This window comes from Excalfactoria chinensis, chromosome 9 (genome assembly GCF_039878825.1).
Source record: "Excalfactoria chinensis isolate bCotChi1 chromosome 9, bCotChi1.hap2, whole genome shotgun sequence".
Classification (NCBI taxonomy): domain Eukaryota; kingdom Metazoa; phylum Chordata; class Aves; order Galliformes; family Phasianidae; genus Excalfactoria; species Excalfactoria chinensis.
In genome coordinates, this window is record NC_092833.1 from 8,859,635 (window position 1) to 8,887,259 (window position 27,625).

The 27,625-nt window shown below is 38.4% G+C and overlaps 1 protein-coding gene across 27 annotated transcripts in view; it reads right to left on the reverse strand.

The window, feature by feature from the left end:
- Positions 1–27,625, reverse strand: part of DLG1 (discs large MAGUK scaffold protein 1) — a 126,740-nt gene that overhangs the window by 42,594 nt on the left and 56,521 nt on the right. For 14 of the 27 annotated variants that reach the window (XM_072344041.1, XM_072344040.1, XM_072344044.1 and 11 more), the window contains 3 exons: positions 4,400–4,453; positions 906–956; positions 570–694 (listed from right to left, as the gene is read on the reverse strand). In XM_072344041.1, coding sequence (XP_072200142.1) covers positions 570–694; positions 906–956; positions 4,400–4,453 — 230 coding nt within the window. Of the gene's footprint in view, positions 1–569; positions 695–905; positions 957–4,399; positions 4,454–8,502; positions 8,602–27,625 lie in introns of all 27 variants that reach the window. The other 13 variants (XM_072344045.1, XM_072344038.1, XM_072344039.1 and 10 more) reach the window with 1 other exon arrangement.

Here is a 27,625-nt window from a genome sequence, read left to right on the forward strand (position 1 = left end):
AAAGTCTTGAAATAAGCTTAATAAGACTAAAACACTTAAGTCATCAGGCGTTTGCACAAAATAAGGTAGGGGCAAGTTCTCCAGAGAACAAGACACAAAAAAGCTAGGCTTACAACCAGCTTTTCTTGTTTTATTTCTCCTCTACACAGTTATACAAGAGTTTATTGAAAGACTGCTCATGATTTAAAAACAATTTCAAATAACTCGTAAATGTAGTTTATTATTAATATGCAACTTCAAGTTGCAAATATCACTTGCCACTACCTAATGATGAATCAACATTTCCTTACTAGTAGGTAAGCAGTCATCCCATAAATAAATAAGAAAATGAGGGGTGCTACAGAAGGACTCTATCACTTTAAACAAAAAAATATGGCTATTGAGGATATACAGTATCTCTGAAAAAATAAGACATAGAAGGAAACCAAGCATACAAGAGAGCAATTGCTAAGCTCAACTTGTTTAAAATGCAACATAATATGATAATTGAAGCAAAGAGAAAATGTTCTATCAACTGTTTGACAAACAATAATAAGCATTTAGCAACCCGATACAGGAAGTCGTCATACCGTAATCTTCCATCCTGTGCAGCTGCACCTCCGGCTATAATTTTTGTAATGAAAATACTTGAATCATCCCCAATATGTGGGTTGTCTGTGCCACCTGCAATGCTAAAGCCGAGTCCGGAATTGCCCTAAAGGTAGAAGGAGGAAAAATTACATACTTATTTTTTTTGAGAAAAAATATGGTACCTGTTTCAATATAAAACTAAATTTATATATCTAACTGATAAAATATGTTAAAAGAACTGTCAGTTTGTGATACTAAAATATGTTGGTTTTTCATATTTATGCGTTATAAACCCCGCATGACAACAAAGTACAGGAAGACATTTAGCATCTTACCCTTTCAAGAGTAATTTCTTCATACTCATAATCTGCATCTGTGCCATTGACCTAAAAAGAAACAAAACCAAGACTTGGAGAACTTCACACATTCTACAATACAATTTGCTATGCTGGCAGCTCATTCCAAACCAAATCTCAGCTGGTTGGCACTGATCAGTTTGCTTAGGAGTGTGAATTTTCACACTGCTCTGTTCATGCATCATCAGGACACTTTCTGTATTAGTTTAAATGTAAAGCTTCCATGGGCAGACTGTTGTACATGGAACCTGTAAAGCAGAAACCTATTTCTGACTTCCTGAATAAAATGCTCTTGCTGTTCCTCAGGCCATACGGCGAGTTAGAAGTGAGAAAAAAGAAGGGGTTGTAGTGCAAAGGAGAAATTGCATGAAAAAAGAAAGCAGTATTTTCAAACTATCGTTCCTAACAGACCAGAGAAAAATCAAAGACTGATGCTTTATACTGTTTTTCACTAGAAAGGAATAAAGCCCTTCGAAAGCAACATTCGACAATCATTTATGCCAATATTTATCATGTTACAAATATATCTAAGTCCAACAAATCACAACAGGACTAAACCTGGAAGAGTTTGAAATAATATTTTATGAAGCTAGATAAGAAAAAGTCCAAGTAAGCCATAGTAAGCTATGAAGAAAAGAGAAGCCTTGTTACCCGCAATTTAGAAAGGATATCCCCATTCTTTGCTGCCTACAGAAGTAGGACACACAGAACAAGTGACAAATATCTCAATTTCAAAAAAGAACCCAACAATTAAATGCCAAAATTCTTAACCATTTATAATGGCTTAGCACTTTAGGAAGCAATACTAACCAAGATAAGAAATAAGATTTCTATAATTGTTTTACAAAGAATCTTCTCCATTCTTACTCTCTATCTCCTACTTCACCCTGAACAAAATTAAGATCACATCCACAGTGTTCCTCATGTCTGTAAAACATATTTAATTTATTCCATGTTTATTTCAGCTCCCAGAGCTGAAGACTCCATCATTTCCAGGCTGTCTAATATCAGGCTCGTTTATGCCTCACTATAGTTTTTCTTAACCTCTAATTACATCTCCCTTTACTGCAATACAACCCATATCCATTCCAGACCTAACAGATTGTTATCTTTCTCTTTGCACAGTACCTTAAAAATGATATGTCCTAATAGTTTGTTCAATGGAAAAGATACTCTGTTTTTAACACATGATATTTCTCCATTAAAAAGGAAAAGGTCCTGACCTTCGGAATACATGAAACTGGATCCATTACTACAACAACACCAAAGAAGCCACTCTGATCAAGATGTTTTTCTGTTAGCTTAGTCCTTGAACTATTATCTACAAAAATGCCATGTGCTAACTGAACCAGTCATCTAGTATTACAGCGCCTGTGAAATGGATCGTGATGACTGATCAGCACCTGACTTTTTTATTTAATTATTTTTAAATAAACAAGGATGTTTAATCATTTCCCTATTCATCAACAAAAAACAAGCCCAACAGATCTAAGCCATCTATTTCTGAGTACAAAACTGCAACTCAAATTTAAAACATATTCTAGATAATGGGAGTAAAGAAGAATCTCCATCATTTTTTATCTTTTACTTAGTTCCCCAGTCAATATACTTGTCAAATTGATTTTATCTACTGAAATAAGCATTAGCGCAGGAAGAGCAAAGGTATGTGAAGTGATAAAAATCACAGTCCTATTCTACTTTTTGGAAGTTTTGAAATGATCTTGGGTCTGTTGTGGCAAGCAATATTTGCAGGGTCTTTCCCTGTATGCAACATTACAGTATACGATGCAAATGCTATAATTAAGCCACAATGGAAGACTAGCCATTTTCTGTGAATGTGAAGACCAATTTGTACTTCAACAGATAGTGACAGGACAAGGGGGAATGGCTTGAACCTAAAGGAGGGAAGATTTTGATACCAGGGGGAAGTCTTTCACTGAGAGGGGGGTGAGGTTCTGGCAAAGGCTGCCTAGAGAGGTTGTGGCTGCTCCATCCCTGCAGGTGCTCAAAGCCAGGCTGGGCATGGTGCTGTGCAGCCTGAGCTGGTGCTTGATCTAGAGGCTGGCAACCTGTATGCACCAGGGGGTTGGAACTTGGTGATCCTTCAGGTCTGTTCCAACCCCAGCAGCTCTATAATTCAGATAACAAGAGCTCTGTTTTTGAACATATTTCATTTATGACCTTCTAGATTCAGGTGAGCTTTGTTCCTACTAGTAGAAAATCTTTCACAGTTAATGTTCCACAGATTCATGATGCAGTTACCCCACAGATAAGATTTTATGTTATGTACCACGTAACTAGGTGGGAACCTAGAAAGATATCTCCAAGTTCTTTTGACTCCTATACTCACGTAATTGGTTAGGCTATAGCTAGCTATGGGTTTGTAAACTGGTAGTTTAGATAACAAATTGACACAATGAAGTATAAGCTCTGTCAGTCCTATCTTCCATTGCTGTTACTTATTGCTCTGCCCAGGTCTTCTGAAATATGAGAGCACTTGTATTAATCGCTCATCTTCCCAATGTAGTTTGCGCGTGCAGACACCTCACTTTCAGTATTCTTTCCTGAGCCATCTGTGACACATCACTAAAAGTGCCACACACTGCAGACTGCTGCTGTCATCTTTTATTCAGGCAACGTAATTCATACTAAGGACTCGTTTATGAGCCAGTTATGTCACTGCACTAATCTTCTGTCTTCTGCTTCAACTAATATGTGCTTTTGCCTGCCTTTTTTGCTTTTTTTTTTTTTTTTTTTTACTACTTTTTGCTTTACTTAGCAAGCATAAATTTGTGCTTTACTTGCTAATACCTAGAAAAACAAAATATAAGCTAGTGCAGGTATTAACACTGTTGAGAAAAAACAACACAGAAGCAGGATGCATGGGACAGAAGGGAAACTGACACCTATGTCAAACATGTATGCATTCCAATGCTCCCAAAGTCTATACCTGCCAGTGTTGTTCATATCACAGACCATGCACTGCCAAACAGATTTGAGCCTCCACGTAATTATACTTATTACCTTAATGTTTTGCACAGATCCAGCAATTTCTGTGAACACTCAGAGCACTATAAGCTTAAGTATAGCCACTGCATTGAGAAGCATTTTATGAGAAGGGCAATGGAAACGACACATTAAATATTAAAGCATCTACCCGTGGAGCTGAAGAAATATACTGCTCACTGAGATTTCAGGGGTTCAGCATCCAATCAATTGCATTATGCACTGTGTTGCACTGTCACACTGTCACAGCACTCACACAGAAGCTTCCCCCTACAGTCTACGGATGTTTTTTCTGGGTGTTTTTCTTGTTGTTTGTTTTTTGCAAAAGAGTTTTTTAAGGATTTCAACTAACCATGAGGAGAGTTCACAAATCCATCTACTGTAAGGTAAGGTAAACATTGTTGATCAATAACAACAGATCTCAACTACTAGCATTACATGAAGTTGTAATTGAAGTGTATGCTTACGTATGTTGGAGTGTCCAAAGAATCCGTATTCACCAGAACTGGAGGTGGGTTGGCCTTTAAAAGAAAAATTAAAAAATACATATATTATACAACACAGGAGAAAATATGAACAGTAATTACACAATATTTGCTTCACTGGGTTTCCCAGAGAACTGCTAAAAGGCAACCTCAGCTTAAGAGTCCCTAAAATGGACTCTTCTGAAACACTTGCTTCTAGCCTGAAGGAAGTGCCTGCCTGCCAAAGACACACTCTGAGCTTATTTATTTTGTACACAAATTCCGTCTCTCACGTTGTTTTTCAAGAGGACAAAAAAAAAAGTAAACATGCCGTAATTTGATGCAATATCAGTTATTTGTGATGCAATATTTAGAACTGCTTCACAAGCCAGCATCCCAAATACAAATGTTGGCTTTGATCCCATCTTCTTTCTACCAGGAAGTTTTTGTGTTATTTTTGTTGTTGTTTGTTTCAAAACAGAACTGTAACCTGCAAAACGCAAACTTATAAAAGGAAACTTATGGAAGATCCACAAGCACATGTGAAAGCAAATGCATATCAGCAGACATTCACTCATGGCACAGCAGCATGGACTTCCATTGGACTTCCATTGGACTTCCATTGGAAATTTGTTATCAATTAATAGGCTATAAGAAGATTGAGATTACTACCATAGGAAAAGGAAATGACAGCATTCTTGCTGGCCAGGAACTGGTAGAATAAATAAACATTTTTAGTCATGTAAGTTATTGAGAACGTTCCAAGAAAAATGCAGTTTCAGCTGAAAACTGAAAAAAAATCCGTACAGATTGGAGGAATTTACCTGAATCAGTCTGAAATAGATTTTTTACTTTTGCACTGATTATCTCCCTTAAAATCAGATGCAGATTTCTTTTAATTTTTGATATATTAGAGTCTGAGTAGCATATAAACACTTTTTAGGCCTCATCCTAACAACAAACACAAAAAGAGAAATGACAAGACACTGTATTCTTTCTGATACAACTAGAGGCCCTTCCCACTGAGAGTGGAGCTTCCGAGATCTACAGGCAGTAATACTGGAAATGCTGGCATTGAGCCTGGTCTAAGGACAACATAGAAAATTCACAAATGTGTGAAAATACAATCTTGACCCCAAATAACGTTGAAGTATTAAGTCCAATATGGGATGCACAAACTCAGTGACACAACACAAAGTTCATCTCAACTCCATTAAAGCTGAATAAAGCTTTTTTTTAACATGTATAAATATTTCTCATCTTTAGAATTCAGATATTCTTAATCTTTTTTTCATACTTCTGTGTGTACATGCATGTGTGCACTTATCTAAACATATGTCTCAGTTTAAATATCTGTTAAAAAAAAAAAAAGGTAGTATTAAACACACTTAAAGACTTTCAAAAAACATGGAAATTACAAAAGCCTCATTACCATTACAACAACCTACCTCTGAGAAATACAATTCCACCCCCAAAAGCCACAAAGGACTGATTGGGACTGAGGTGAAAATAAACTATCATTACCAGTTGGGAGTCTGCCCTTAGGCTGATGTGTCAGAAGCTTGGCCTATATTGTTTCATAAGTACTAAAATCAAAAGGTATCTACACTAGTTAATAGAGCTGACTATAAAAAAGGAAACAAAATGGATGACACTTATGAGTCTGTCCAGTTGCCATCAAATACCCTTCTCACATAGCAGTTCTTTCAGTATACACACAGACAGACCTTATTCAGTACCTAAATCATGTGTTAGTTACCAGTGTCATGATAAAAAGCACATCAAAATGATCTAATGTATTAAAGAACCTGATTATTCAGTGCATTCAGTGAGTAATTAGGAATCCAGTCTCCACTGGGCCTATAAGAGACCAGCATACGTAATGCTTATTTTGTAGCAGAGCAACATCAATCAGTTTTCAATTTACAATTAAAAACAAACAAACAAAAACAGGACTATTTTTAAAAGGGCTTAATAACATTTTTTTAGCTAGCACTCATTTTCAGAACTTGTTTCAATTTTACAATTCTATAATAGGAAAGCAATCCAACAGGAGTGCCGGTGAAAGGTTTCAGAGACCAACCAATCAACAAATACAAAATATCCTCCATTAAGTGACAGGTCCTAGCACTCCTTTGGCAATTATCCATGTTCTCTGTCAGAGGGAACAATTTACCATGATTTCCATGCAGAAAGGAGAAAAGATTTGTGCCAGCCATTTCCAAAGGCAGGGGTGGACACTGCAAAGACACAGGGCAGCATCTAACTCAAAATAGCAAATGCTTTTGGAAAGAAGATCTGGTATTTTGGTTTGTTATGCAAGACTTCTCCAAATTACCCAACAGTTCTGAGCTACAGTGCCAGGGCTTGTTCAAATATTTAAAAGCCATTTGACAAGTTTGTTTACAAGCAGACTTGGGCTTGCCTAAGGGGTGAAGTGACTAACAAAGTAAAGAAATGTATCTGTTTCACTAAAATGCATCTGCCAAATCCAAAGTTGAAAACTTCCTATGATATATTCTAATTGCTTACAGTTACGTATGAGATGCAGGATTCTTTAGCTAACTCCTGCAGGCACCTGTACGCACCCAGCAGGCAGAGGCACTGAATGCTCAATTCTCACTGTCCCTACCTGTAAGCCAGCACAAGTCAGCAGATATGATGACTGTCAAAGCAGTGGCAGTTAAGTGGTGTCAAAGAAAACTATATATATATACACACATATATATATATATACACATATATATATATATTCCCCAAGTATAAATATACACATTAGTACATATGTTAGTGCTTATTATTATTATGATTTTAAATTCCATTTAGCTTACTGACAGTACCCTGAAAGTAAATGTTACTGGAGACTCAACTATCTTTAGTCATGAAATCTGACAGCAGAGGACCCCTGGGTGCCCTGCTCTGCCTGTCTTGTATGTGATGTGGATAGAATCCCTCCAAAAGAAGGAAACAGATTTGATGCTGATCACATTTCTGGTCTGCCTAATAAGAAAAATATGGGTGACAGATTCACGTAAACACCTACCCACTTGAAGCTGGATTTAAGAACAGACTAAAACCTTTTGATATGTTACTGAATTGGGTAAAATTTACACAGAGGAAGAGATTGCCACTTGGTGCAAGTTCAGCCATGCAGCCTGAAAGTGGACCTTAAGGAAGAATTACTAATGTGCAGACTACGGAAATATCCCACTGTTATTCTAGACAGCTTAATTCTCTTTTGAAGTTAACACATATCTGTCACCCAACTATTCCAAGAGGTGGCACATTTTCTTCAAAGGTGTGTACCCGTCACTGGTTATTTTTGCACTAAAATTCACAAATAAAATAAAAGCAGAATGGTTTTCATTTCTAAAAATGTACCACTGCCCTTCCCAAAGTACTCTACAGCCAGCTATGCTACAGTGACACATTCAAAACTATATGCAAGCATTTATTGTTAACTCATGTCTACTGATTACTCTTATATTCTGGCAACTTTGGTGGTGATTTGCATTTTGTGGTTTGTTTTTGTGTTGGCATTGGGTGACCTAAAGAAGCGATGCTCAGTCTATGAATTAAATCATTAGAAATTGAGTTTAACAATGCAATAACAGCAACAAAAAAAAACACCTTTTATATCTTAGTGTGCCCCAATTATATTCACACCAACAACAGAAACAGAACAGAAGAGAATAGGAGGAAAAACAACAAAATTAATGAAAGACATTAATTGAGTGTCTGAGATGGAATGATAATTTAACTAATGCATCAGTTAGGGTGACTGACTGGCTCCAGAATCATTCCACCTGAACACCAAATGCACAATTCTTTATTTTCTTCCCATTCTTTTGGGGTGTCCTTTGTAGTTATTTCACTAAATTATCAATACTCCTCTACATAAAATACATACATTTAAAAATGGATTAAAATCTGCTATAAAACATAAACCAGGATGAAACAGAACTTCATTATTAATTTAACTATTTCTCAGTTCTTCCAAAACCTGAGCCAGAGTATCAAAACATTAATTTCAACTAAGGAATGAAATAAATCATATAAATAAGAGCAAAACAAATTTATCAAAAACAACAAAAAAGAATAAAAACCTGTGGTATGGTGGATGGGATGACAGTGGTCTCAGCAGGGACTGGTGGGACAGGGATCACAGGGACAATGGGAGAAGAGGAAGGAACAGCTTCTGTGGGCTAAAAATCACCAATAACATGTCAAAAGGAAAGCTGGGAAAACATTTTCAGAAAAGCAAGACTTAAATTTAATACATTTTAAAAGAATCTGAGCAGACAAAATGATTTGGAAACTGTAACCACAGTTGAAAGCAGACAAAAAGCAACATGTTCACGTCAAAGCATCCATAGAAGTGAGGCACATCCACATCACTTGTTTATACCAAGCTACTCACCTGGCAGAGCAGGGTACTATGGCTTTAGGGATACAAAGGAAAACCTGCTCACATCACTGGATGGAATTAATCCTTTTATGGGCTGATTTCACAGCACAAGCCCCACAAATGTGCAATAAGAAGGGATACAAAGACTGAAGTTGATAGCACAGAACTAAATTCCTGTTTTATATATGGGAATAATCAAAAACATTTTGGGCTTTCCAAACTAAGCCCAAGTTTAAGAAAATCTTTGCCTTGAGCAGGTGGAAGATCTTCACAGTGATTCATTTAATCACTTCAAGGATCTTTATAAAAAGGTTTACCATACGAATATACAGCATAGCATCTTTGGCCGAGTAGGATTTGGGGCTGGGGCATTTTAATTCAAACAGGAAAGCTACTGACACATAAGCTACAAGGGAACAAGGCTACAAATAGCATTCTGGGCAAAACACTGATTCAAATCATTCTGAGGTGCTAACGTTCTGGTTGTCAACAAGCTGTCAACAACATAAACTGATGGCAACCACCATCAGGATCCCAAGCTGAACAACAGATCAAAGTTCTTTGCAACTCGGTTGTTTCAAGACATTCTTGTGAAAATATGAGAAGTATAACGGCAAAATGAAATTCCTGCATGCTGAAAGTAAACAAATCCCCCAAACATACACATATTAAGCATTTTTAAAGTTCAATTTATTTATTTATTTAAACATAAAGCAACGTATATGAATAGCATAACTAAATTAAAGAGTAATAGCAAAGGTTAAAGGAACCCAAGAGAAGTAACCCCTATAAAAAACAGCCATGGTATTTCAATGTTTGTTGGTTGATTTTTTTCCCAGGTCTATCTTAAATTAACAGTTTGTGAAAGATATTGCAGCTCTTGGATGCTAGAACAGATGATAGAACAAGGTACCTTTGATGTCTTGTGAGATTATTACTAATGTCATTTCGCCATGCTTACAAGGACTGCAGTAACATCTTTTGTGTGCTTAAGAACGGGAGGAGATGGGTACCAGAATCTAATTTGGTCTAGAAAAACACATTTGGCCAAAGATGCAGGGCATGCTCCATGCAACAAACCTCCAGTTATCAGGAGATCAATGGTGCAACCTTTAGAGGACAGATCAAATTAAATGGCTTCAGCAGTTACTTAGCCCACATACACAAAAATAAACCTCCTCTTCAAATCTGTCTTGCTCCAAAACAAGCAGCTTCACCAATGTGAGCAGAGCAGAACTCCTATTAATCAGTCAGATATTAAAATAAAACACAAGGGCCAAATAGTTAACCATGAACAGATCAGAAATATCCTCCTTTACAGTTATAGCTCCTGGTACAAGAGAAGGTGAAAAACAAACCCACGTTATTCACAGTCCTTGACCACACAACCACCTGCTCTTTGGCTCAGCAAAGTAACTGACACAGTAGAAATTTTCTTTGTACGCCAATGCATGCATCTATCATCGTACTGATGGTAGCTCTATTTCTGTGCTTCATTCTTTCTCAGCCCCTAAAGCCCTGTCTCTCTGGGCTTTTCATTGCCAATCGCTTCAAGAACTCTCCCAAACAGTTCCAATTCTAGTTATTATTATTAATCTTTTAAAACTGGTGTTGTTCATAACCCTTTGCGCCTTCAAGGTCCAGTCTTGTGAGCTGTTAGTGTAGCCACTGTTTTCTCCCTGATGCTATTTGATCTGGTGCCCACTTTATCTTAGCAGCCCACCCTGCTCAGCCCAGCTGCCTGACAACATTCCCACTGAGTCTCCTCCACTGGTGCGTGATGTGCAAACCCAGGTTAAGACAGGACTGTCTTCATCTAAATGTGAGCAGTTCTGTGGAGTGCAGGAAGCTGCAGGCATTGTGGCTACCACAAGGCAGACAGGAAAAGAGAGAAGAGATGAAGCCCAGCCTTGAAACACACTTAGCTTGAATTACTTGAATTTTACTGCTTGACTTACAATTCACGCAAGTGGAAAATTATCTGAACCATTTAAGTAAAGCTTTTAATTATTCAATTACAGGACTCACAAAGAGCTTCTTTAGTGCCGTTTTATATTTCAGATAGACTAATTTAACTACATATTTTAGAGCCCCCTCTTTGCATACAATCCCACTTACCCTGGCTGTTGATACAGACCACAGTGCTACATGAAATTTAACTTTGGGGACTGCAATACTATGGAGGATGCCAAGCATTCTTGGAAAAGCGAGAAGCTAATAACAAAACACCCACCAAAATCACCCAAAAGGGAACACTTTCTGAAATGCATAAAGGTAAAGTATTGGCAGTAGGGACAAGAAAGTTGTTGCAACCTTTTACAAGACAATAGCATGCCATATCCAAGATGCTCACTGCACCACCGCTGTGATCAGAGCCCAAACTACAACAGGAACAACGAAGCCCTACAAGGGCAATTAGCGGAGCAGACATCTTCAGACAGAAAAGCAGCATCTGGCATGTTTCAATTAGCAAAGAGTGCTGTAACACTGACAGTGGCTTTACACGCTGACACCACACATTTGGCCTGCACACATGTGGTAGGTACCACAATCATAAGACATTCATGTTCCACAGTATTAGCGGCATGCAGCCGCAGGTCTGCATATGCTGCACGTGTCACCAGACATCTCTGCCTACTTCTCCTTTCCAGAGCAGGGCTAGTGCTCAGCATACAGCCTCTTCCAGAGTGGGCATGCAGACACTTCACACTTCCCTTGCCCAGCACCAACACCCTTCAATGCACCTGAAAGTGAAGCAGCAGAACAGAACTTCTGCAGATGTAAGGTCTGCAAGATGTATGTATGAAGAACATGCATGAGGAAAGAGAGATGGTGCAAGGAAAGGAAGACATAGTATAACCCAAGAAAGAGAGGAACCCAAGCAACCTTCAGCATCTGTTTTTTCTGCATTCCCTTGGAGTGGGGAAGTGCAGTGCAAACAGAAGAACTAACCCTGTTCCTTAACACTGCACCCAAAAAACCCACCTGGTCACTTTGGACTATTGATTAGTAATAGGCAGTGCAAGAAATTAGGTGGTTTCTAACCTAGAAAGTTCTTAATAAGGGAAGAAAAATGCTAATTTTTCTTCACTATGCCATGTAATCAGCCTGAAAATGGTTATGTGCTGACAGTATCTTTGAGAGCAGCTGAACAGGCTCCAACAGCCCAAGGCATCACTCTCAGTGCTCTCCTTCCTAGGAATTTCAGAGAAAAACATCTATAATGTTTAGGAATTTGTCAGATCAATACATTAAATTAATCTCAAAGACAAAAGCTTATCCTCAAAATAAATCAAAATTAAGACATCGCTGACTACAACACTGAATAATTCTGCTTTAAATGGACAGAAACCTACCTACACTATAAAAGCGTGCTAATTAAAAATGTGTAAACAAACAGTAGCACATCTATGACAGACTACATGTTATATATATGAGCACACATCTTGAATGCTAACACACTAAGTGAATCTGACAGCAGAAATAAATGCATGAAAATCTGCATTAAAAAGTTATTTTATTACAACAGTCACAAGAAATGTTGTTGGGTAGCAGCGTAATGTGATGGACATTCTAATTGTATAAATCAAAAAACAATCAACTTTACAAGTTGCACGCTTAAGAAAAACAAATTTAATAGTGCATTTCAACAGCTAATTAAAATTATGCCAGATATCTCCAGATCTAATACCAAAGTCCAGACCTTGTGAAAGAAAATAACACTCTCATTTTCTCATCTTTAACCAACATACACAGTAACACTTACTCTGAGGAAACGCCAATCTGAAATGAATCAAAGCACCAAACACACCTGAAAGCAGGTCACCAGATCAAATTCCATGACATTGCTATTCTTCAAGTAGCAGAAGATAACGTTTTGGAGAACAAAACTAAAGCAAACCACACCTTCCTCCCTTTCATTAAGTTACTATTAAGTTACGCAGTGCAATGATCTTAATGGGAAAATAGTGACTAGAAATACCCCTTTGCTAAGTGGAGTTCATTAATCACTACTCTAATTGCTAACCAGAAAATATGTGGGGGGGAAAAAAAAGGCAACAGCAGGGTTAAACTACAGAAAGAAGCACAACATGTTATCCACAGTCTGCACCACATTCACCTCATCTCAGTTCACAAGTGCACAACATCTTTCAAAACTGCACATCTCTAAGTGCCTCATGCAATACGTACCTTTTCTAAGTAACAGTTAGAGCATGAGCCATCAGACACCCAACCACTAGCAGCTTTAACTTTTGCTGTGCTTTTTGTAGGACTCTTTTTTACACTATCACGCAGGTTAGTAAATTTTCCTCGGTGTTTGGAGGAGGCTGGCAGTGTGGATGAACTAAAAGATGCATGAAAGCCCAGTGTCTGCTGCTGATGCTGGAAAGGCTGCTTTGGCTGCACAAGGCGATTTTGATGTATTTCCATTCTGGGATTCCTGGTTAAATCAGCTAGCTTGAGCGTTCCCATTTCACAGTCATCTGTAGCACCATAGCGTTTATAGTCATGACAGTAAGCAGTCATGAAGCTAGCAACACAACAGTCCTTTCTGGGAGAAAATGAAGGGAAAACAAACCAAAATATTGCCTCCTGAAGAAGTTATAAATATTATTGTTTTCTGGATTATGGTCGTAGGATAAAAAAAGCAACCCAGCAGTGAACGCTGTTTTAGCTAGGACTGCATGTAGTGTACTCTGTCACGCTATTTAAAGAGCACCATTGAACCACCACACAACAGTCAATTTGCTAGGCATAAATAATCAATGCGATGCACAAATTATTGAATAGATGGCAAAACTCATCTGACTATTAAAAAGCAGCTATGAAAGGTTATAGTCATTTTTTCTCCTACATGAAATCCTACTATTCCTAAACTTGGTTGTATTTTTACTGCTTTATTCCACCTTTGCAAACCTAAAAGGGCTGAAATACTTTGCGTTCATCTGTTAAAGGCTCATATTGCCACGAGTGAGCACTGTGAAACCACAATTTTAAGGTACTCACTGATGGAAATAATAGTTTAAAAATGTAACAATTATTTTTTTAAAGAAGTTATTAGTTTCATTGCTTCTTCAGTTCCTAATGTCACAGATGCATTATCGCATTTTAACCCTTGTTTTCGAAACAAAACCCTCACCTCCACAAAGAACAATAAGCGTGCACAGAGGAGTTATCTTGATACAATCATACCGATGTATATTTAACTCTAGCAGCCCACTGTAAAGCAGTCCTTCTAAAAAGAGATAAGGTTTAAAAGTTAAGTTCCGAAAGACTACATGAAAATTAGCATCTGAAGAGGGCCACTTCAAATGCAGGAAGAGGCAGGTTCCCACCCATGCAGCTCCAGAGCAGCACAGCCCATGCTATCTGCATTCTGTCCCATGGGTTTGGTGTAGAAATATACTGTAAATCTGAATATCTATCTGGCACTGGGCACGGTAGAATGAAGGACGTTAGCCCACAGAAAACAAAGCTGGATTAGGTCAGCTGTGCTATGATGAAGCAGAGAGATTTTATCAGTTTAAAGCATTAAAACAGTATTTTCCCTTCCATCGTACACTCTTCTACAGTAAACCTGGCTACAGCAATATGAGTCAGCATAATTATTATGCAGAGAATAAAAAAAATCCTAGAAATATATACTTACATACAAACATTTACAGTTATTTATAGCATGGATATTAAGAGAGAAATAAGAACTGACAGATGCTCCTCTAATCACCAAGAGCTGCCACGTCTCATCTTCTACCCGGAATGGATGTAATCAAGAGCTGCATATCAGATCATTAATGTGATACTTCAAAATATGGAGACAGAAAGATTTCTGGCCAGTGACAGAAAACTGGGAGCATGTGGCCATCCAAAACCTCACATATGTGGGCTTGTGCACTGCAGGTGTGTCTTCTGCCTCTGCAACAGCAGTAAGAGGGATCAGAGCATCTTGCTAACACTAACAGGCAGATGCACACGGGTCACAGACGGACCCCAGAATTCATTACTGAAGGGCAAAGGCAGAGAGAAAGATAGGCACATTGTGAATGTGCACAGAGACTAACAGCTCAAAATGAGCACATCACAACTAATTTTTCCTCCTTGGAGAAAATACCCCACATAGCTTCATAGTGAGCAAACATGAGGTATCAACTTTGCAGAAAACACAACTACCTTCTTGCTTCAAGTGAAAATCAGCTTGGAAATGCACTAATTGAGAATGTGGAGAGTTGCTGGAAACAGTGTTCTTGGAAACTGAGCTGTATTACTTGGAACACTCTCCTCCAGACACAAGGGAATTCACACCTCCGGTGCTTCAGACACACTGACTTCAGTAGCAAAAGAATAAAGGTGATATGGCAGATAGTTGATAATAGTACAAAGAGGATTCTGGAAGTCCACGTGTCTTTGGACCCTAAGACCATGACAGTAAGATACTGATGATTAAAAAAGAAAAACCAGAAAAATAGAGGGAGCAATGAAGTTTAGTGGTTAATAGGTACAGAAAGAGAACTGTGGTGACAGAAACATGGGCAGAAGAAGAAAGAAATTTATAAGAAACAAAGTGAGGCTTACATAGAGCAATCCTGATGTAAACAAAATGAAAAGATAATAGCAAAAATACAACAACCAACCAACAGAGGAAGAAGAGAAAGGAATAAAGGCAAGAGGAATGCTATTCACAGAGATCAGACATTTGAGAGTCAGAGATTATTCTACCAAATTACATTCACATGAGTGATGTAAGGCAACGCCTGCCTTGAGGTTGTACCAGCAAAAGAAGAATCTGTGGGGGAGCAGAAGGACATATGGATGATTCAAAGAAAGAAAAACAGTTATGTAACAAAAGCGGCACAGATTTGACAAGATCCTCCTCTGACTGCAGAAAGTCTGTGAGTGTTCTCTGCAGACTGCATTAATTGCTAACATGAGCTGCTTACTCCATTGCCAAGTGCTAAGTGATTCCACATAACTAGAAGGGGTTCAGGATGAGGCTGTGATGTAATTGTACCTGCAAACTGAGCTACCTGTTGCAATCGCAAATGTGAATCATATTCATTTCTTTTAAATGACTACAATTTGCACTGATCACTTCAACCAGGCATTTTGTAACACTGTCTTTAAATGTACAACACAGAGGTTTATTTGCAGCAATCTATTAAAATGCTAATAACACATTACAGGTAGTATTTCTTCAAGAATCACCTTCTTTCCACATTCGATAACAACCACCCCATAGCTGGCAACAATACCTGTGTGGACAGGGAAACCAGAACTGATATCTGATGGACAACATCTACTGCAAAGGTCTTATTCAAGTCCAGGTAACCTTCAGTAGGCAGCTTCTGTTGCTCCAAAAAGAAACTGCAATGCTTAAGAGAATTCTCCAAAAATAATTCTGTACTTCACTCTTCCCATTGCCTTTCAGCAGCTACCACACCCACTGCAACTTCTGTTAATAGAACTCGACAGATAAAGACCAGCCCACATTCCTTACAACTTCATGAAGTGGGAAATAAAGTATCTATGAAAGTGAGCACAACCTAAAAAGTAGGAAGGTAGAAGAAATCATTTTGATTCAAAATCCACTGACAGGGCTGAAAACAAATGCAATATTTTATTTCCAGAGATACGTCGCTTAATTGTATATCCTTCTGTGAACTACATCCTTGAATGCCACAGCACATTCCACTTGTGAAGTTTGCCACCTGAAGAACTTCACCTCATTCTTGCTCAAAGCAATAAAAGTCAATATTCATCTGAGCATATCTTCTGGGATAGACAGGTGGCTTGGTGGGCTCTAAAGCTGGGAAGAAAGCAGCACAGATGCCATCCATCCTTATTTACAAACCATGTTAGCTGTACATTGCCCAGAACACCAAAGACTAGGGAAATGAGCACTGCTGCACCACCCATAACATGCTCCTCCTGAAATCAGTGCCATCCTGCGGCTTGGGCATGACTTCAGTAAAAACCGCATCTCTGTGAATACTCTATGTCAAAGACACCCAGCCAGCATAGTAGGTAAGACTAAACTAGCAGATGTTTTCTTTGTTTGTTTAAAAACAAGACAACAAATTGATTCTCTAATGTACTTTTCTATTTGGATGCCACAACACTTTCAAGCTTTAAGTTCATTTGAGTTAACTGTAAAGTTAAAAACAAACAAAAAAACCCACAAACAGCTTTGATGGAGGAAACGGCAACAACAGAATATCAGGAAAATCACAAATGGTGAAGATGACCTCAACTGATTTAAGGATAAATGAGAAATTTATTTACCGTCAATGCCCTGCTACAATCAAATCTTACAAAAGCAATCCATCGAGGACCGATTTGTACCATAATTACCACAATTAGAAGTAAAGCAACAACGGCAGTGCAGTAGAGCTGTTGTTATTTGCAGAGGCCCAGTAAAAAAGATTTAAGGCAGAGAAGATAAACTGCTACAGCCATAAGCAACAGCATTAAGAGCAGAAAGGCTGTCCAGCAGCACATAGCACATAGCTCTTTAGCAGTAGAGCTGTTCTATGAGATAAATGGAAACATGCCACGTGTCAGTGGAAGGCTGGAGCCCCAAAGCACCTGGCAGCCCACATGGTGCCCACTTGCTTCTTCATGGGTGAAACCTTCAGATGCTGAGAACTGCATGCAAATACAAGCAATATTGCAAAGTTTTGGCTACCAATAACCCACCTCTCTTCTGTCAGGATCAGAAAATGAAACCTTACTGACTGAATTCCATCCTGAATAATGCCTCATCCAAAGGAGGGTACCAGCCCCCTCCAAGTCTGGTATTCAGAAGGAGTTACACAGCTCAAAATCATTTGTCCTGCCAGCATTCTGAAGGACTCCTTCAGTGACTGAAAGTAAGCCATATTCCTGACACATGTGCAAAGTTAATTCTGGGTTTAATAAAGGTAAGTATGATTTTGGTTTCTCAAAATCTCAGCTAACATCCAGCACCAAGCCCTGTGCCACAAGTTAATCACTAACATTCACCAAGCAACCTTGAATTTGAGCTCAAAACAGAATTACAAGCTCCTCACTAAGGCTCATAAGTGCTATGAGAATGAATTTAATGTATTTAATTTATTATTCAACACAAAGCCATTTAAACAACATCACCCTTAAGAACTGTAGCTTTCATTATTACTCCAAAGAGCCCACAAATAAGCCCAGGCAGTGTTTCAATGTCAGAAAGAAGCCGAGTAAAGGAAAAATGTACTCTAAAGCTTCATTACAGAAAAATAACAATACTCTAAGATGTCTTGAGAGTGGTGCTCTTCAGTATCTTTACCAGTGACTTAGAGAGTGGGACTGAGTGCACCCTCAGCCAGTTTGCTGATGACACCAAGCTGAGTAGTGCAGCTGACACAATAGAAAGACGGGATGCCATCCAGAGGGACCTGAACAGGCTTGCGAAGTGGGCTCTCAAGAACTTAATGAGGTTCAATAACGCCAATGGCAAGGTGCTGCACTTGGGTCAGGGCAATCCCAGATATGCATAAAGACTGGGAGAAGAATTCATTGAGAGGCCCTGCAGAGAAAAACTGGGAGGTTCTGGTAGAAGAAAGCCAGACATGAGTCATCAGTGTGAGCCCAGAAGGCCAACAGTATCCCAGGCTGCATCAACAGACAAGTAGCAGCAAGGCAAGGGAGTGGATTGTCTCCCTCTGCTCTGTCCTTATGAGGCTCCATGCAGAGTACTGCATCCAAGTCTGAGGCCACCAGTACAGGATGGATGCTGGAGTGGGCTACAGAGATGCTCAGAACGCTGGAGCAACTCTCCTATGAAAAAAGGTTAAGGTGTTCTCTAGAGAAGAGAAGGCTCCAGAGAGAACTCAGTGCAGCCTTATAAGGAGCTCATAAAAGGAGGGAGAAAAACTTTACTTGGAGGTTGTGAAGCCCTGGCACTGCTGCCCAGGGAAGCTGTGGGTGCCCCAATTCTGAAGGTGCTCAAGCGCAGGTTGGATGGGCCCTGGGCAGCCTGAGCCAGTGGGGGCCAATCGACCCTTGGCAGGGATTGGAACTAGAGTATCTTTGAGGTCCCTTCCAACCCAAGCCATTCTATGATTCTATGTCAATATTTTCAGGTTCTGGAATTCAAATTAGAAAGGGCATTCTGTAGTACAAAACTGAGATGCAATTGTGTTCATTCCTGAGAGCTCTTTTATATCTAAATACAACACATAAAGGCCGGTTACTCTTCATGCACTCTAATGAATATGGCAAGTCCTTACAAAATTTTAGAGCACATCATTTCCAGTTCTTCCTAAATGATTACAACAGAATCATTAAATCCTCTTAGGCAACATACTTATTTTGCTTGTTATAATTCATTCAAATCACCTATATAAAGCACAATCTTTTTCTTTAGAGTAAGAAACTTCAGGTTCCCTTGCTTAGAGTACTTCATTGCCCCTCAAGGTACAGCCTTAAAACAAAGTGATTAAGAGTCTCGAGGAAATCAGTCAATCTAAGTTTGGTTTGGACAAGTTATTATTTATTTTACTGATAACTGTATTATTTTGTGCTGCAAAAAAATTCTTTATACAGAAGTTTGCCCTGAAACACTGAGGATGAGAAGAAAATAATTTATCTCACATTAATGAACAGCAAAAAAAATCACAAGAAAAGGCACTTTTGAGAATCCATTAATTAAAATTGATTATTTATCTCAGAAAGCAAGTGTCCAAAAATGTTAGTAAATTAATTACTTTATTTACACATAAAGTATCTTTATACTGAAGCCACTCCTTACTTTGTTTACAAAAAGCCTCAAACAAGTGGTATTAGCATTTTATCTTTACACATGCTGAACTCCTCCCAGAGACGATTACGTACTTTCACTGCAGATCTGACAGCTTTATATTACTATGCAGATGCTTTGCCCCATCATTGCTCAGCACTACAGCTAGAATCCTTACCATGCAATTACTAGCTAGGTACCACATTTGGTTTTATTCATTCTTACACCATGGAAACACTGGAAGCTGCCTCACTCTTGCTTCCATGACAACATGCAGTTATAATACTGTCTCAAACAAGTACCGTTACACAACACACTCAGGCTCCAGAATGAGTCATAAGAGCCCTGCAACTTTTCAGTAAAATAGGTACCTTTTCTGTACTGTCAAACACTCCAGGTCCTTAGCAAATTAAGATACAACAGGTGTAATGTTTAGTATTACTTGTGCAAACTCCACAAGTAAATAAAAAGTAAATAAGAAAGCTGTTTGCTAAAGAACTTCCAGAACATTTCAGCACTACTCGGTATAATTTAGAAAAGAACACAATTTTTTTCGGTCTTACAATGGTAAATGAACATTTCTCTTTAATTCTAATCTTACAACACTGAATAAAAATAATATATTTTAGAAAGAAGGTCTACAGAGAGACCGACTTGTGATCCATAATTATCCATCAGCATTTCATCTGGATTTTGGGCTAATTACCGCCCAGGGACACCAGGACTCAGGTTTGACCACTTCAAATGTGGTGCTGGACAAATACTATCACAGCCCTTCCATAGGCAGCTTGTGCACAAGCTGCTTACCCTCTCAAGCAGCACAGGAAAACTGAGCCAGTCATTCGAATTCTCTCATATCTCTATGATTCTATGATTCTATATTGTGGAGCCAGACAGAATAAGACAACCTAAATTAAAATGGAGCTGAGTATATCCACTTGTATCCAAACTGAGAGCAAAAGTCACTCAGAATGCTCCCTGCAGTTGCCCAGGATGGAGCCAAGGGCCATGGCTCAGTGCTGCCATGTGGTAGGCTTCAACTGATGACAGAAGGCTGCACTGCCAGCCATGAGGCTCTGATTAGCTAACTTTATTTTATAAAGCACTAATCACCCACCTGTGCCTCTGTTTCTCATAGCTCTGCCAGGCATACAAACACCCAACCCCAGATCATTCATGAACGTGACCTCATGGGACTCCAGTCCCAGCTGAAGGGACCTGTTTTAAGCAACTGAAAACCTACAAAATATTCTTCCCCCTTATCTCATAACATCACTAATTTTAACTGCTTTTGATTCAAGAGCTATTACTTTCAAATACTTCTATTATTATCATAACCTTCTGACGACTAAATGATCCCATGTATGCTTTTATCTATGTGTTCCCTGTTTTCCAAGAAGCCTGGAAGACCTATAAATGCTCATTTAGTCTTTACAAAGAGTAGTGGACTTCTTCTCAAGGTATCTGTTTATCCATCTGTTAATTCCTTTTTAATCATTTCCCACAGAAATCAGAACTGCACAGCTGCAGCCTCAGAGAATACAGCTCAGCACCTGGTAAAAAGGGCATCGTATTTGCTTTTTGAATTTGTTTTATTTCTAGGAATACTCAGTTTAAACAAAAAAGAATATAAAAAGAATTAAAGAATTAAACATAGAATATGATGGGCCCTCCATCCCTAATAAACATAAGTTCCTTATGAAATCCTGAGTAAATGTCATCACATATTGATCATCTGTGCTTCTTGCCAAATTAATTTCAACTCTCTCTTATTGGCACCCAATTTTTTTTATTTTATACACAGGAAATGAGTCATAGTGACTACTCCAACCATGGGACTGCCCCAGCTGTAATTCTGCCTTGGATAAAAGCATCTGTGTTAGCATCCCCCACCTGGGAATAGTTATTGGGCAAAGTATTATCGCCATCAGCAGTGGGAGCAGTAGTATTTCACAGTCAATTTGCATGCCACCTTATTTAGGATGAAATCACTCTAAGTGCTGCTCTGTAATGGGTCTTAATGTGCTGAAATTTTTTAAAGCTACATACAGACTTTCCCTCACAGAGTCCAAAAAGAGTAAGAAATATGAAAGGAGTTGAAGCAAAAAAAACTAAGAGTGGTAGCAAGTAATTGAAAGTATAAAGTGCTTTCTAGCAGTATACAGCCTCCAAACAGCAGGTTAAAGTCATATCAAATGTTGAATCATCAGAGATTTTGTCATTCATTTTTATATTTTCAAGTACAACATTATTCGTCATAATTTTTCTTTTTTTTTTTTTTTTTTTTAACATATGAAACATTCCTTTATTGCTCTGATTTGGCAATTATGTAACATCCCACTATGTTTTTAAATGCTCTACTCTAATAACATCCTTCTTTAAAATTTGATTTTCTATTTGACTTTAGCTTCAGTTCCCAGACTTGGAATGCAGATGCCGCCTTCTAATGAATAAATAAGCTTACTTATTACAGAAATCTCTCCTCGTGTATTTATATTTAGTCTGTGATCAAGTGATCTACTGATTTTCCTTTGGGTGAACCAAGTAGAGATTCTTAAGTTTCTCATTTCAAAGTAAGTCCTCCTGAACACAATCCATGGGTATAATCCCTTTTCTGAACTCTCTCCCACTTCATTAAGATCCCTTTTCACATTTTAGATCAGAGTCTGTACAACATTACAGTTCCCTCTTCTTCCTTTTCCAAAGGATTAACAATTAACTTCAGTGAGAACTGTAAATAAATAAATACATGCACTGTGAGGTGGCACTATTAAAGAGAATACTCATCTGAAGAAATTCAGTCATTCACACAAACAGATAACTACCTGTGCCAGGGTCTCACCATGTCTGAGTAAAGCAATTCTTCCTAACAGCTAACCTAAATCTTCCCTCTTTTAGTTTAAAATAGAGTAGATGGGAAAGCACTGGCCCTAGTACGTATTCTAGAAAAGGGAAACAAATTCCTCAGAAGAGACTGCACAGCTAGCGTGCACAAAGATTTTGATTTATCTTGCTGTATCAACACCACAGGCTCTCTTTGTGTTTCTATAAATCCTAGAAAGCCTGAGGACACAAGGTTTACCAAGACTTTGACTTGGCTATAAACTAAAAGTCTCTCAGAAGGATAATGCAGATTAAGCCATCATTTTAGCCCTCAGATGTGGATGTAGATCATTCTAAAAAGACCAAGTCATGTTTGCTAAATATATCTGAGACATTTTGGTTGCATTACATTCTTCAAACTATAAAAATCATCCTGCGCATCTTTAATCATAATTGAGAGTGCTCACAATAACATAGACCAAAATAGAAGAACAGGAAGAAGATGGCGTTCACTTTAGACTCAGTGGTTCTGTCAGACAGTCATTTACTTCATAATTATATTAACTGAAACATATACAGCAGCTTTGGTAGCAATGCAGAAATGCTATATAAAGGAGCTTGCTTGAGCTGTTTAATCAACTGACAGCTGGTGAAAGGCTGACTGGCCTGTACTTGATTTCCAAAACACTTTGTCAATGCAAGCCTCAGCTGAGAGGACAACTATCACAACATGAAACAAAATTGCAAAGTTATATGGCAAAAAATAGTCCTAACCCTTTCACAGTCTTCCATGAGTCCACCCACGTTATACGTTATGCTGTAGATACAGGATTAAAAGGGGATTCAGTGCCTGCCTTGCTTGAATGTGAATCTAGGGCCGATGCAGACGGACAGACACTGACAGCAGTAGCAGTATTTCAAAAGCACGACATTGTGTTGCCTTCTCCTTCACTTAGCAGATTCCTGATTCATTCTGGAAAAGTTAATTTTCTTGAGATACAATGGAACACAAATACAAAGAAATTCTGTAAAATCAGCTCTGAGTGAGACAGAGCAACTGTGAAATACAGGTGTGAGAAAGCAGAACCCCAGGCCCTCTCTGGCAGCAAGGCAGCCTGTCACCAGTTCTCATCATCACCGCTGTGCTGCAAGTGATGAAACCAGCAAATGCACTGCGTGTGCCAACGTGACAACTACTGTATGGGTTTGGGAAGGAAAAAGCACAGCCCCTTTTCTTCACCTGCATACTAGTCATTTGCAAGAGGAAAGATAGCAGGTACAGCAGAAAGCCAGCAGGACACCAACCATTTCCACGATGTTACATGATTCATGTTAGGTATTCCTAAGATTTATTGATTTTAATGTGCTCTTCAAATTGTATTTCTTTTTCAGCATCAAGAAAATTTCACAGTCTTGATTGATTGCACATCACTTCTGAATGAACCCGAGGTTTAAGCACAGTCAATTTATCTAAAATTGCCCAGTTCTCAAACTATTGAGTAGAACATACTTGCTGTTAATGTCTCCTTTAAAGCATGAATCCTTACCCTTTTTATCTTTCCTATAAATCCACCTTGTGGAAAATTGGACCACTGACACAATATTTTCAAAAAGTAAATTCATCCTTCTACAGATGTGTGATAGCACACAGATAAAACTAAAGGATAAGGAAACACTACAGTAGAACTCACATTCATGCTTCAGATAATGCTCTCATAGTTAAAGTCAACCAAAGCAATCTATTTAAAGCTACTTTTTCATTCATGTATTAATCACAATATTAACAGCAGCAGTTTATAGGCGGAGTACACATAGACTTGAAATTCTAGGAAAAGTCTGTGATAAGAATCTAATAATTACAACTGTTCTTCTGTGTAGTCATATAAAATTCTCTACAGTCAGTCCTGTAACTCCTTTTATCTTTACTACATCACCTATTTCAATCCAATCAATGTGCTGAACAAATCCTCCTAGTAAAGAACTTAATGCCTCATGGTGGCTGCCATAATCAAATCCCGGCTTCATTTGTAAATGTGAAGTGAAGCTATACTAGACTGAAGTTTGACATTCTTAAAACAACATCATCCGCCGATGTCTGACTAAAACGATCAATATCTACACTGCTATCAAACTGCTATGAAACTTAAGTTGCAGTATCTTCTGTAGGTTCCAGGTTTCACATGAAGCCATCCCTGCCTTTTCTTTTCAGGCCCTTATTTTGTGATCTATATATCTAGAAATATAACAGTGTTGTTAAATATACCAAATTTATAGAAAGGATGGTAAATATTGCTGTAAGAAATCAACTTTTGCAGCCCATGAGCTGTAAAAAGTACAATAAAAAGGGGATGCGGATAAAGATAAGTTCTGATTACAGTACAGCATTTTATACACGCTACAACTATGTTCCTAATATTTCAAAGAGCTCTCTTTACTGAGCAATATTCTTGGAATAACAGCACACAGTAAAACTTGATATACATATCCTGAAAGGGAGAGATCCAGAGGGAAGAAATGCTTGGGCTAAAACAACTGGCAGAATCAGTTTGGTAAGCTCTGAAGTTTAATGTTATAACATAGAATTTGTACACTAATAGTATGAGTGAAATGGATGAGAGGAGTTATGGGTTTTTCTGCCGTATTTTTTCTCCTTTCCTAAAACATGCCCTAAAAACCTGAGGTAGGAATTAGCACAGCATATCCAAAGAGCTAAACAATTTTCCAGTATCAAATGCTGGAAGCATACCATACCACATTACTTGCTCAGAATAGCCTGAGTGTATTGCTGTTAGAACCAGCTCGGTGCTATGAGTTGCAGACAAGTCAGTCTCTGCCTTTGTAGCACAGTGCAGGCCAAGAACTACTTAGAGTTAAAATGCACTCTGAGGCATTCAGATAGCGGTATTCACCATTAAGAATAGATGCTTCTCAGAGCCCAGGCTTTTATTAAAGAAATTTATGTATTTGTGAACAAGAATTGAAAGACCAGCTTCTAATTTGATCTCTAAATTCTTCTAAGTGAATAACCAATGCCTCATCACAGAGAATGCAGAAGGAACATGGAAAAAAGAACAAAGGTCTCAAATGCCTGAGCACATTCCATCAGCTTTCCTGGATACATGGAGGATCTGGGTGCAGGGAACAGGGCAGTTGGCACTGCTACCTCTGACAGCTCACTGCTGCACAGGGAATGGGTGTTATCCCAAGGGATGGACAGCTTATTCAACAAAGGTCCCCCTTGCACCTGGCTGGGGAGGTAACCTATTGCAAGCACCAGCCCCATCTCCAACATTCACGTTCATGGAGGGACCAAAGCAAGCATCACACCCTGCTATGCCATCCCATCCAGGAAAGCTAAAGCAATGAAAGGACCACCAAACACAGCTGCTATGCAGAAGATTCACATGGAGGATTCACAAAGGAAACAAGAGACCAGTAGCTTAAAAACTATCAGCTTGATTTCACATAAATTATAAATCGACATGTTCTAACAGTATGAAAAGATATTCCCCCTCATCAGCAGCAGAATTTCAACACACAAGGTTAGAGAAGAAGTACATCATGTCTATTACTTGGACTCTGCAATGTTGATTAAATCCAGATAATGGGGTTGTCATTAGTAACAGTAGGTTATTACAACAAAGTTATCAAGCATTTTCAGAACACTGCATCACAGAACAAAACTGAAGTAAATGGAAAATCAAAACTGCACCACAAGGAACAACCTATAACTGTCTGTATTTTTCCCTCCCTGAGGTACGAATAGCTGCAATGGGTGGATAAGGCACAGGGAAGCACAGCAGATTTCCAGAGGAAGAGGCTTTGTAACAGGCCCTTCTGTTCTCACTACTTTTTATCTTTTTTAACAAATATTTAAAACCATTCGGGGTTTTTACTCCCTCCTTTTGGCCACGAACACATGTAAGCAGTTCATTTTTAGTGTCAGAATGCAATGTAGACTCAGGAAGGAAATGCAAGCTTTCACAGATAGAATTAGCTTTCTCAAAGCAGAAAAACAGAATGAACTCTGGGATATTCACAAATTCACAGCTTAACTTTGAAGGGATCTCGGGACCTTCACCTGGTCCAACCCACTCTCAAGGAAGAAGCTATTTAGCATTTTGTTTATCAGCAAACACTCAGTCCTCACTAGTCAGAATGTGGAACGTTTCATGCATTTCAACACTATCTGCTCAGGTAATCATAATTTTTATTCAGTAAAATAATACCGTATACTTTGGCTTCAGAAAACCGACAGTACTTAAAAGCTGATTGCCTGCCTAATGCATCGCTTAGAGCCGGATACTGACCCATTACAGAAGCTGCAGGATCTCTCTTCCAAACACATATTTCCAACAAGAAATTAAAATCCCCCTTAATGTCTCACATTTGTTTACTCAAAATTCACAAGCAAAAGAAGAGGTAACACTGAGCAGACATCACAGTAAGAGGAAGTGGCAGTTTATCACCTTTTAAACAATTACCAGCAGATACAAGATACCTGAACAGCACTGTGGAGTCTGAGGGCATTTTAAAAAATAAACAAAAACCCAGAAACCCCGAAGTTTCTGTGCTACTCCAGCATAAATGACATCTGGAAAGCAATTCCTCTTGGCTAACGCTGAACTTAGCTTAACAGTAAGCAAACCAAATCTAACCCTTAGTTTTTATAAAGCACTGATGCCTCAGCATTTTTCCATACTTTTTCCTTTGTTTCATTAACCAGAGATGGTCACTGCTAACATCAATCACTGTTAACCTCAGAATTCTCCTCAAATCTACATATTTGAAATGTGACTTGTCTCCTCTCATCTCTTTTGATAATAAAACAGTACTTAGAGCAGATCAACAGTGATGTGGAAAAATACAGTCTTTCAGACTGCACCATTACATGTATATTCTGTACATAAGGAAGGCATTCCTTAACCTTATTTATAGACTCCTAGCACCAAACTGACAAAGATTAGAATTTGTCACACTATATATTTTAATTAAGACTTTAATTGTTTAATCCTTTCCTTCAAATACAATTCCTTCACTGGGAAATACGTGGTCTTTATATGAACTGTCATCTTACAGCGACTGTGGATTTGGTATTTCTTAGCTGCGTTATTCCCCTCAGGGACAAGCAGCAGAATGCAAGCTGCATTTTCCAATATTTCAATAAATACTTCATATTTAAATTGTCAGAGGCTCTCCACTAGCAAAAAAGAAACTGTACCTCATCTTAAATGCCTCCATTTTCACGCTC